The following is a 13,356-nucleotide window of genomic DNA, read 5'->3' as shown; positions in this document are numbered from 1 at the left end:
CTGAAAGGAGAATGACTTCGTATGCACTTTCCGTGGCCAAAATACTGCTGGATGAATACGATGTTCCTGAACTACTAGCACAAATGCATTTCTATGCGCCATCTCGTACTATTCGACATAGATTTATGCTTGTTCCTGAAATGAAACCAACTGACTATGCTGCTAACAATCCTGTCATCGTAATGGTTCGGAGGTTCAACGAGCTCTCCGAACTATTTGATTTTAACCTCACCGCATGTGGATTTAGCAAGCGAATTCAATCACACTAGTCCATTGAGACATTAAATGTTAAAGTTTCAGGGCGCCATAGCCCTTATACTAATTAAATGGCGTAGGTCACTTCTTGTGAATCGGTCACTCGAAATTGAACATCCGAATGGCGTCCCGCTTTAACATTAAAAACCCCACGCAAATATGCAAACGAGCGCACTATTACACGAACGAATTTATACACGCAACATACTAACCCCCACGCAATCATACTCGGTAACGTACAAACGCTTAGGTCCCACGCGATAATGCAAACTAGATCACAAACGCAAACCAGCGATCGTGATCTCACAAATAAGAAAAACGCTTCGATGATTAGCTCAACATGCTCGAATTCATAAATGCGGTCTCAAGAGCGAAGCGAGCAGCGTCTTCACGTCCCTATACCTGCTGGACCTACCGTACACTCAGTATCACAATCAGAATAACGACCCGCTGCAATTGGCCTTAAGTCGTGGTGGATGACATTTATCGTCTCATCTAAAATTGGGGATCATCCATAAATGACGTAGCATTATATGGGGCAGGGGGGAGTTTTGTATTTTGTGATGATGTGTGACGACAGGGGGTATGGGGTCATGTCATGCTACGTAGCTTTTTTAAAAGGGAATAGAATAGAATTTAAAAAAAATTACGGTGCCAAGGGGGGGGCAGGGTTACCGTCAAGCTATGTAGTTACCAGGGGGTATTTAGAGGTTTGTGGCGAAATGCTACGATGGGGAGGGGGTGTCAAAAATCACTTAAAAAATGCTGCGTCATTTATGGATGGTCCCTTGTAGTGAGTGACTTTGACACGAAGCCCTTACGAGAATTAGTGTAAAAATTAGTTCCGGTTGGACCACTCTAAAAAAAAGTAACCGATTTTAAACATGGGGTATGACGACACATCTACTCAATTCAAGGAATTTGCCTGAAAATTTTGTGAATTTAGTCTATAATGATTAGGCTGTGGTTCCAAAAGCAAAGTGTACGCTCATTTTGAAGATAAGAACAAAGTTGAGGTATTTGCCCCTTGTATTACGCGTTGCGTTCAACCGTGAGTTAGATGTTTTACAATATTTTAATACACAGATCATTATATACTCTATATAAATACATATAGTTCATATTATTATTACTATTACTCACTGAAAACAACTGAATTTTTTAATCAAAAACTTCTAGTGAACAATTGATTTCTTTTGCCAAATTTAGGTTATTCAATGAAGACCCGATTTTATCAGTCTCCGATTTTGTCTGTCACCGATTTTGTCTACCCTCAGTTTTATCAGATTTTTGACCCGATTTTTTCAACCTCAGGAAAATATGTTTGATGGGCTTTAGCAGACAAACCATGTCAAATTCGAGTAAATCCTTTCTTGAGCATATTTATCTTATCTTAAAGATGCGAAATATGCAAAAATATCAGAATCATTTTTTATTAAATTTTGCACTGGCAGAACCCCTTAACGGGAGTCTGCTTTTTCGCGCCAATGGCGCAACAAATCGGCACCCTTTTGTCTTAATCTCAAAATATCTTTGGAAATAGATCAAATATGGAAAATTAAAATATATCCAATATACTAGGATACATTGATGAAAAATTTTATTCCAAATTTCCAATTACTTCTACAGCTATGAGTAGCTTTAGTAGAGAAAATTGTGAAAATTCCGAATCCAGCATGATTCCTCTACCGAAAACAAAATTGTCCTCTCCCCATTCTGGGCTTTCCGGCTCCACCAAAACCAGTGTTGTATCAATAAATTGATGGATAACTGTTCATATATAGAAAGAATAGCTCATGTTCGAAAGAAGGAGAATTTACATAGAATGATTAGATTATTAATTACCAATATTGAGAATAGAACAGTAAATAAAATTCAATTTTGGACCCTTTGTTACGCTTCAGATTATATATAATAATTTCGAAAAATAGGCATTCGTCGAATTAATGCTTTCAAATAAAATGTCAGTCTATTTGATAAACGACACTATCAGCCAAATGACTTATTGATCCATTCGTCCACACGTCCCACTCGGACAATTTAACCTTCGGCTATTTTTTATATTTCGTTTATTACACATGGCTCAATGTGCTAGTTTGTTCGTTTATGTTCGTACAATGCGTAAATAAAACACCGCCTTAAAATTTTTCTTTCCTTTTGGAGATCCATTAGTTGTATCGCCTGCCTGGTACTGACTGTTGATTTGGATGTAGTATGTGCATCACAATGGTCGGAAACGCTATGCTTAGGTTCTGTTGTTCCAGCACTCGTTAGTTCCGAATGGCGTCCCGCTTTAACATTAAAAACCCCACGCAAATATGCAAACGAGCGCACTATTACACGAACGAATTTATACACGCAACATACTAACCCCCACGCAATCATACTCGGTAACGTACAAACGCTTAGGTCCCACGCGATAATGCAAACTAGATCACAAACGCAAACCAGCGATCGTGATCTCACAAATAAGAAAAACGCTTCGATGATTAGCTCAACATGCTCGAATTCATAAATGCGGTCTCAAGAGCGAAGCGAGCAGCGTCTTCACGTCCCTATACCTGCTGGACCTACCGTACACTCAGTATCACAATCAGAATAACGACCCGCTGCAATTGGCCTTAAGTCGTGGTGGATGACATTTATCGTCTCATCTAAAATTGGGGATCATCCATAAATGACGTAGCATTATATGGGGCAGGGGGGAGTTTTGTATTTTGTGATGATGTGTGACGACAGGGGGTATGGGGTCATGTCATGCTACGTAGCTTTTTTAAAAGGGAATAGAATAGAATTTAAAAAAAAATACGGTGCCAAGGGGGGGGCAGGGTTACCGTCAAGCTATGTAGTTACCAGGGGGTATTTAGAGGTTTGTGGCGAAATGCTACGATGGGGAGGGGGTGTCAAAAATCACTTAAAAAATGCTGCGTCATTTATGGATGGTCCCTTGTAGTGAGTGACTTTGACACGAAGCCCTTACGAGAATTAGTGTAAAAATTAGTTCCGGTTGGACCACTCTAAAAAAAAGTAACCGATTTTAAACATGGGGTATGACGACACATCTACTCAATTCAAGGAATTTGCCTGAAAATTTTGTGAATTTAGTCTATAATGATTAGGCTGTGGTTCCAAAAGCAAAGTGTACGCTCATTTTGAAGATAAGAACAAAGTTGAGGTATTTGCCCCTTGTATTACGCGTTGCGTTCAACCGTGAGTTAGATGTTTTACAATATTTTAATACACAGATCATTATATACTCTATATAAATACATATAGTTCATATTATTATTACTATTACTCACTGAAAACAACTGAATTTTTTAATCAAAAACTTCTAGTGAACAATTGATTTCTTTTGCCAAATTTAGGTTATTCAATGAAGACCCGATTTTATCAGTCTCCGATTTTGTCTGTCACCGATTTTGTCTACCCTCAGTTTTATCAGATTTTTGACCCGATTTTTTCAACCTCAGGAAAATATGTTTGATGGGCTTTAGCAGACAAACCATGTCAAATTCGAGTAAATCCTTTCTTGAGCATATTTATCTTATCTTAAAGATGCGAAATATGCAAAAATATCAGAATCATTTTTTATTAAATTTTGCACTGGCAGAACCCCTTAACGGGAGTCTGCTTTTTCGCGCCAATGGCGCAACAAATCGGCACCCTTTTGTCTTAATCTCAAAATATCTTTGGAAATAGATCAAATATGGAAAATTAAAATATATCCAATATACTAGGATACATTGATGAAAAATTTTATTCCAAATTTCCAATTACTTCTACAGCTATGAGTAGCTTTAGTAGAGAAAATTGTGAAAATTCCGAATCCAGCATGATTCCTCTACCGAAAACAAAATTGTCCTCTCCCCATTCTGGGCTTTCCGGCTCCACCAAAACCAGTGTTGTATCAATAAATTGATGGATAACTGTTCATATATAGAAAGAATAGCTCATGTTCGAAAGAAGGAGAATTTACATAGAATGATTAGATTATTAATTACCAATATTGAGAATAGAACAGTAAATAAAATTCAATTTTGGACCCTTTGTTACGCTTCAGATTATATATAATAATTTCGAAAAATAGGCATTCGTCGAATTAATGCTTTCAAATAAAATGTCAGTCTATTTGATAAACGACACTATCAGCCAAATGACTTATTGATCCATTCGTCCACACGTCCCACTCGGACAATTTAACCTTCGGCTATTTTTTATATTTCGTTTATTACACATGGCTCAATGTGCTAGTTTGTTCGTTTATGTTCGTACAATGCGTAAATAAAACACCGCCTTAAAATTTTTCTTTCCTTTTGGAGATCCATTAGTTGTATCGCCTGCCTGGTACTGACTGTTGATTTGGATGTAGTATGTGCATCACAATGGTCGGAAACGCTATGCTTAGGTTCTGTTGTTCCAGCACTCGTTAGTGCCTGAACAGTACCAACGGTTGTTTGTGATTTGACTGTGTGGTGGATTTGCTTGCAGTTGATGTTGTTTCGTTTCTACATGATTTTCCGTAGTGACTCTCTTTGTTACAGAATCGGCACGTAGAGGTCTGTTCTTCATATGTGCACAGAGTTGCTTGAGTGGAGGTTTTGAAAAGTTCACACACGTTAATGAATATGATCAACTTTAATATGATCAGCTAGGCTCTGATACCTAAGGAGATTAATATTTCGGGGAAAAACGCATTGGTTTGTATGAGTAGGATGATGAGTGATGTTGCTAGTTTTCTTCCTACGTGTGATTTTTGAAAAATCACATTAAAAAATTAACGACATTAACACGCATATTTTAAAATTTGTATATTCCCAAAAATGTATGGTGTGAGTTGAGTAGGGGTGTGAGTCTATGGCCTTCGACTGGCATAGTCCATTTTCATTGGATCAGGTGTCTTCATGGTAGTTCACGAATACATCTTTCAATTCGCTTAGGATGAAGGACAAGTAAACCCTGCTAGTTATCGACTCTTGATCTCAAGTGTGAGGCAGGTACAGAAAAAAGCGCACCGTAATTGAAAAGATAACGAATTTTTTGGTGTTTATTATTGTTTCACTCAGCAAATTTTCCTGGTCAGTCTAGGTTGAATTTGGGCATTCATAAATTTTTCTCGTGGAACTTGAAACAGTTTCCCCTCTAGGAATTCTAACATTCAGCAATATTGACTCAAAGTAGGGGAGCCGGGGGCTAGTTGGCGGTTGAAGTAAGTTGGCGGAATCCCTTTTTCTCTGTTTCTATTAGGCATAGAGCGCTGTCTCTTTTTGTGTACCTCAAGTAATGTGAAACCCGTTATCCAATGTGTTTTTGTTCCAAAACGATTTGTTTGGTGGAAGTTGTGGGTGATATTGTGTTTTCGGGCATACCAAGTAAGTTTTCTAAATTTTAAATACTTTGCGTTTTTTAGGGTGATTTTCAATCTATTTCCCGAAGGATTTTATTTTTCGATAGCGCATGAAAAGAGCTTTCAGTGTCCGTATAGATATTACATCTATCCACAATCAAAAGTTATTTTTTATATAGTTTTTAATAAAATATGCGGTTGGGGTAAGTTGGCGGCGCTGCACGCGGGGCAAGTTGGTGGTACTATTTACAGTGCATAAAAGTCATCAAAAAATTTTATTTCTGGAATTCACTCCAAAGTAAGAAAATCGTTTTCATGTGTATCTCGCCAATGTAGGAGACATTCATTCCAGCCAATCGCATGAAGAATTTCGAATATTTGCTTTTGAACAGGGAGTAAGCGTCAAAGTCAAAATGCCGGGTTATGGAAACTGAAATATAATAGCAAATGGCGGTTAATATACAGTTTTCTCGAAAAGACATTCTGCACATTCCAAAAGGACCCTTGAAGTAATTGCATCTCCATTTGATTACTTAGTTTTTGGCGTATCCTCACATACCGCCAACTTACCCCGGGGCCGGGGTTTTCCGCGTCACATATTTTTTCTCTAAAAATGGAGACAATGCATCAAACACTTTGAAAAAAATCAGAGATGTTGCCAACAGTCTGCTCTTTCATGCCGCGTGTTCTATTTTGCAAGATCTATTTACATCAAAGCGGTAAAAATTGAAAACACTGCCAACTAGCCCCAGTCTCCCCTATCAAATTCATTATCAGGAACGGCTACAATGCGAAATTTAATTAGTGTGACGATTACTGAAACGAAAGGAGAATATTTTTCATAATCTTAATTAAACTAGGAAACCCGATTTCACACTCATGATATCTCTAGAACATATCAACTGTTAGGGCTGGTAGGTCTTAAAGGGGTATCTGCCAGGGTTAAATCTATTAAATGACTATTACGGTTATATGATAAGATGAATTTCGCCAGACACCATGGGAAAAGTATTATTTTTCCATAAATAACACCAAAAGCCTAAAGTCGTATTAAGGGTACTTAAAGAATTTCGTTAGAATTTCTGAGGACTATTCAAGCGTCTGTGTGAAATTGTATTTGTTGTTTTGAATTCCCATTATACTCAATGGCTTATCATATTTTATCCAGTAAAAAGTTGATGTTGTATTACTCAATATTTCCTGTACTACGTTCTAGTCTCTCTGATAAAAAATATATCGTAGTTGTGTGTGATATCCCTCATGAGGCAGTGGTACGATCACTATCGCCAATGCGATAATCATGTGCTCTTCCTGGGACATCATGCTAGCCCAGGAATACCATCCTTTGCGTTGGGCCGGAGTCCCAAGGGTTGCAGGCTCGAGTCCTGCCTCTGAGGGATTTTTTCACATAATTGCTTTCGTTTAACTCACACCATTCCGATCTGTTTTCCCTTAGTATACCACCATAAAAAGTCTTAAATAAGGTTTGCCACTTACGCAAAAACCAAAAAAAATTGTTTATGTACATATTATTAAATATTATAAAATTTTATTAGGGATCCATAAATGACGTAGAATTTTGAGTGATTTTTAACACCCCCTGCCCCATCGTAGAATTTCGTCACAAGCCTCTAAATACCCCTCTTGGTAATTACGTAGCTTGACGGTAACTCCCCCCCCCTCTCTGACCCCGCAAAATTTTTAAAAAAATTGAAAAAGATGTTAGTTATTCACCTTTAAAAAAGCTACGTAGCATGACATGACCCCCTACCCCACTGTCGTCACACATCATCACAAAATACAAAACTCCCCCTCCCTCATATAATGCTACGTCATTTATGGATGGTCACTTATCACTACTCCCTCCCTAAAAACACCGTATATCAATTTTTGAAGTACATTAATGTTTCATATTACTAGCAATTGTAAGAGTCTTGTAAACACTTTGGAGCAAAGCAACGCATCGCAATCTCTTGGTCCAAACATTTGCTTGATTCATCGTCAAATATATCTATTTATTGAAACGGTCCACTCGATGTAAAGTTGCTAATGGATGTTCCCGGTGGATATGTACTGCCCAGTGGTCGAACAGGCAGTATGTTTACATTTCCTGTTTGTTAGCTGATGGTGGCCATTTCGTTCGTTCTATCGTTGTAGTCTTCTGGAACTACCTCGCATCGATCCCTTATTGTTGACATACGTACATATTATGATGTGAACTGCGAGTGCGAAATTCCGAGACTATTTATTCTTCCGTTATTCATTTGACCAATAGATTAACTCAAACAAAAATATTTGCTTTTGCTTCTTTACAGGACAGCAGCGTTGACCAGTATATGATGGAATTCCTTCAAACAATGAAAATGTGTCAAAGCAGTGTAGATTAGTGAAGTGTGTTAGTTGCGTTGCAGAATTGCCGTGCTTTGTGAAAGTGAAATTAAAATAAAACGAGTCCCATTCAAATACCAGCAAAAATGCCGATCGTTTTGAGCGGTACGCTACCGCTACCCAGTATTCGAGTCTATACCAGTGTCAGTATCCTGCTGGTTTCGATCATGCTATATTACTCGATAGATGTAACCAGTGATCCGTTCTGGAGACAGCAGAGCAATGCCACCTCGGTCGGTGGAAATGTGAATAGCCTTCTGACCGGTACGGTGGCAGCTTCGGGTGCGGCCGCAGCTGCCGGTGATGCTGCCGCCGGGGTAGCTGGTGGTGCAGCGAATATTGCCGCCCCGAATAAGCTGAACTCCGTGCTGACGGTGAAGGAGCTCAATGATTTGGAGGAAAAAATATTGGCCGCAACCGATGTCGATCTGCAGAAAATGATCGAACATGAAGCGGAACAGCTCGAGCGTTCAGTTGCCAACGATTCCAGGACGATCGGGGCGCACCTGAAAGATGTCGCCTCGTTCATGGGGAGCGAACCAATTTGCATTTGGGTAAGTTTCTGCACGAGTTTCTATTTAGTCGCTGGTGGACAATGATAAATTGAGGATATTGTATAACCTTTATTTTACGTGAACCGATATTTGAGAACCTGTTCGTCTGGATATGAGCTAATACCGCAACCGGCTAACTTGATTATTCTAATGAGCCTTATCTCACGCTAGAACCATCGTAAATAAATTTGCATTCGAGCCCGCCGAAACTTGATTTGCAATTCTCTATCGACAGATGGCAATTATTTGATCAAACACGAGCTACGGCATCAGCGGCAGTAGCCACACCGAACTGTTCAAGGTCAGGCGTGGTGGCGGCAGTTGTTTTCTAATTACTGGAGAATTTATTATATCTCTTTTTCTGGAGAAAAACGACATGTGGCTTAGCCGTAGACGCCAGGTGCTGATTTGAGTTGAATTGGATGAGGTGGGTTTATCTGGGGGATTTTTTTACCAACATGCGACATTCGTAAATTTTTAGATTTTTTTTAGAAATTACATCCGAATATAGAGCAACTATGAGTTAGTGGCTCTCAACTGGAATAAACTAAGTTGTATCGGAGATAAGTGAAAGGGTGAAGAACCCACATCGTGATGCCGGGAACAATATTTCCTGGAGTTCCGCTATTGTAGAATATTTTGCGTTGAGGCGGTGGTCAACTATCTTCGTCCGCGCTCCTTATGACCTATTTTATATAGTGACTCGTAAACAGTACTATCTTTGCAAATGAACACCCTTGGTTTTGTAACTAGGTTTTTTTGATCCAACGCCAACGAGAGAGCTAATCCAATTTATGTGCGTGGAGAATACGCATGGTCTTGTCAGAGTAGATTGATAACTGTTGAATCATGTATGAGTATTGAGAAATTACAACTCGCAGGAAGAATCGCATATTCATTACCAATTTGCGGTGGTCATATTATCGCGCGCATAATAATATGGCTTCATTGTTGTCGTAAGGGGCGACAAAAACCGAAGTCATTTTCTGAAGTTGGAAATTGAGACAAAACCTTATCGAAGTCGTTTTTATCCAGTTTGATTTAGCTCCCTTACTTGGAAAGTGGCCATTGAAAAAATCATGTCGTTTTTCCAAGATATAGAATTCATAACGGAGGCGCTACTTTCCAGGTATTTCAAATAGTGTTTTTAGCGAGGATGCCGGTTTACTCACCTCTTCCGCCCTAACTGGCCCTGCAGTACATATCACAATGCGGTAATACCATTGCACATAGAACTGTTTGCACATATCAAAGACAAATTAATACGTGCCGTGGGAACAGACGGCACATTTCGGTCAACCATGCTCTCAAACCGCTGATGAAATCCCACTAAATTCCAACACACAGTCTCTAATACCCTTTACCTGAACTGCAAACGATTACCAAATTTGTGGCTACTATTCGTGCAATAATGACAACTGCAAAAGATGCGCCCTTAAACACACCAGCCGAAAAAGGTCTCCACGCACAATGTCCATTCGCTCGCGCAGGATCTGGCAGACTTTGACTAATGACCGTTTGTTTTTATATTTTATAATTTTGTTATATAAAAAACCTACGGTTACGCATTGGGCTGTGCCAAATAAATCAATTACAAGTTTCCTGCGTGTGCAGCTTGGCTGTTGCGTCTCTTCTCAATTAACGAAAAAATTGGAGGCATTTCGTCGAACATAACAACGTTGGAATCAAGTACAAAAGAACAACGACGTAGTCGAAGTCCGACTGCACGACCTGTCATCGTGTACATGCAATTAGATGCAAAATATGAAGATGTAACATCCGTTACGAATAATATTTGGAGAAACTTTTCTCCAAGTATTTCACACGAGGTTCGTGTTGTGAGAATGCGGCTGGTGAGTTATACTCCTTTCTACGTAACCACCACAGGCAAACACAATGGCATTATGCATAATATCAGATAACGCTGTTCACCCACCCAGACATACGTGCTAATTCTGCAATAAACTGGAACAAAAGGCATCCATCAACATCTCCTGCTAAACCGCAAACACCTACTCAACCAATAATCACGACGACTACGCTCAGTACGTCAAAATAAAAACGCTCACAACGCAGGCAAAATATACAAGAACAAGAAAGAGTCAGAAATATTATAAGTTTTATATCTTACATACTTGCAGTGAATTTATAAAAGACCCATGACTCAGTCAAGCTAACGCGTTGAGCCGTTTCGTATAAAATAAACAAAAAATAGCATTAGTGGATGTGCTGTAAAGTAGCACATCATTTACATTTACGATGCTTTTTGAAATATTTTAATATTTTGTATGCTCAGCATATAAAAATCTATTTAAAAACTACTTTTTAGTATGTTAGAATGTTGAATGTACGACAGCAGTAAAAAGCATTGTCAGGGCAGTGCAGTCGTTTATTTTGACAAGGCTGACTTTAGAATATAATTTTAAACTATTTAAATCAGAGCTTTAAAAAATTGACATCCCTGCGTGAACTTGAAAGGAAACAAAATTCAATTCATGCCCGCTGCGATGAATGAAATTTTTGTTTCGTTTCCCTCGTCATTTGTTCTCCCGACGCAGCGCATTCAGGTTCGGACACGTTCCGTTTCAGAAGCAAACTGAATTTTATTTCTATGCTAGCTTTGAGAGGGATGCAAAGTGCACCAGATATAGATCACGCAGTTCAGTTATGCTCGAAAATGCATAAGATGCCAACTTCTGCCTTCAAACGATCCACATAATAACAAATAAATACTTTGGTTGCATTAGATTCTGCATGAAATTTCAGTCAGTTGGAAAGTTAATGAATGAGGATGGCGGTGAATCTGAATGTTGGATTCGGTAAATACAAGCCGAAATAGGTAACTGATTTTGAAATTTCGCAGGACTGATTTAAATGCGTATTGGGTAGCCGTTAAAACGTACTATTTCTGTTTATAAATTAGCTGGGAAATTTTACGGCCGTTGAAATCATCGATTCAATCCAGACTATGTTCAACAATGTCTACACCGAAATCGCATACAACTGATCGAAATTTGATCAGCAGCCTAGGTCCCAATTTGAACCAATTTCAAAAAAAAACAACAAATTTCAGGGTACCACCGCTGGATACTCTTGTGATATGAAGGAATTCACTTTTTTAGTATGTGAACCGTGCACTCCAAATTAAACATAAGACTCACGGCCCGTGCGAGTATATGCAAACATGATTTTGGAAACAAATTCATGCACGTGAAATTACATACACGTTAACACACGCGACATACTAACGCCCACGCACTGATACACGGTAACATACAAACGTCCGAGGTCTTCGCGATAACACACGCAATCTCACTATCATAAAAACGCCCCAGAGTCGGCTCAAGCGCAAACATATCAACGCTCGTTCCCACGCGATCATGCATCGTCCACGCACAGTGGCTTCAAATGGACAAAATGTGGTCATAAGTGTATTCTGACATTCGCCGACATTTTGTTTACTAAGACGCCTTCAGATAAGTTCACCAAGTTGTATTGCGTTGCTTTTGGGATAGATATTTTGATTTTTCTTAAGGTACCACTTCCATTCTTGAAAATATTTTTTTATTATCATTTTATTTATTTTGCTTATATAATTTTTTGGCACTTTTGCTGTAGTCATAGTTTTTTTTTATAAATTTATCAGAGTGAGATTTAGTAACGATGACATTAGTATTAATACTCTTTCAACTTGGGGCGTCCCAAACCAGGACTTCCGATGATCACAATAGACTAACCTAATCTTCGGTAGCCTAAGGGCTGGCGAATCGCAGCTATGGAAGTTGAGTGCTAGTTTTGAATGTGCTGCACACCATTGAGTACCTCAATTTGATATTTGGTGTTTGTTGCTGTTAGTACATGTTCTTTGCTGTCTATTTGACGGCGAGGCTGTCACTACAAGCTTTTTTTATTAGTTCACTTGGGTGCGCAGTAGAGTGTCTCAAAATGACATCATGTTAAAAAAGTCATCGGGCTCACTTCTTAAATGAAAGGTTAGGGTATTGGGACTACTTTCTTCTTCGGAGTGAGTTTGCTAAAATGCTTCCTACTGGTGGCGAATTTTGATTTTTTTAAAAATGGGCCGATTTTGGATAAAATTTCAAATTTATGTCTGTTGAAGTGGTCCTGAACTGTCTTAGATTTTTTTCAGCATTTTTTATTTTTCTGGACATCCAAACGGAGAAGTTTGGTTAGTTAGTTTGTACAAATTTTGAATTATAAGAGCGGCAGAGTCATTAAAATTGGAGTTTTTCAGTATTTTTTCTTCAAAACTGGGTATCTACAAAATTTTAAAAGTACAGAAAACACTTTTTATAGTTGAGCCGAATTCAGGGGCGTAATTTTGCTGAAGAAAGTGTATAGCTACGGCTAATGGGGTATGAGTTATCCTAATACCCTAACCTTTCATTTAAGTAGTGAGCCCGATGATTTTTTTAACATGATGTTATTTTGGGACACCCTAGTGCGCAGTCTTGCTGGTCCGGCCGATAGTGGGAACTCTTCTTCTTCATGTTCTAGTTATTTTCCGTCGCCTACGGTGCCAAACACCGACGCTAGAGAGGTGGCTCCACTATCTGGACTAGATATCGACCCATCAACTCATGAAGCGGGAACCAAAGGCTTTACTTCCGTTCCGAAGGAAGGCGCAACCACATTTTTTTTCACCTCAGAAAAATCTCAACGACCTCGGCTGGGATTGAACCCAGGCCAACTGGGGTGACTTACTACAATAGATCTAAATACTGGTCGCAGTGGTTCGTCTCCAACAACAAAAAACTGGGGTGAGTGGTAGTCCCGCTTACCACTCAACCA

The 13,356-nt window shown here is 38.9% G+C and overlaps 1 protein-coding gene across 1 annotated transcript in view; it reads left to right on the top strand.

The window, feature by feature from the left end:
* LOC131694303 (E3 ubiquitin-protein ligase AMFR-like) overlaps nt 1–13,356 on the top strand; it is a 139,989-nt gene that overhangs the window by 22,185 nt on the left and 104,448 nt on the right. Inside the window, exon 2 of the mRNA XM_058982927.1 lies at nt 7,918–8,544. Coding sequence (XP_058838910.1) covers nt 8,077–8,544 — 468 coding nt within the window. The 5' untranslated portion in view covers nt 7,918–8,076. The remainder of the gene's footprint in view (nt 1–7,917; nt 8,545–13,356) is intronic.

This window comes from Topomyia yanbarensis, chromosome 3 (genome assembly GCF_030247195.1).
Source record: "Topomyia yanbarensis strain Yona2022 chromosome 3, ASM3024719v1, whole genome shotgun sequence".
NCBI classification, from domain to species: domain Eukaryota; kingdom Metazoa; phylum Arthropoda; class Insecta; order Diptera; family Culicidae; genus Topomyia; species Topomyia yanbarensis.
This window is presented reverse-complemented; position numbering and strand designations above follow the sequence as displayed.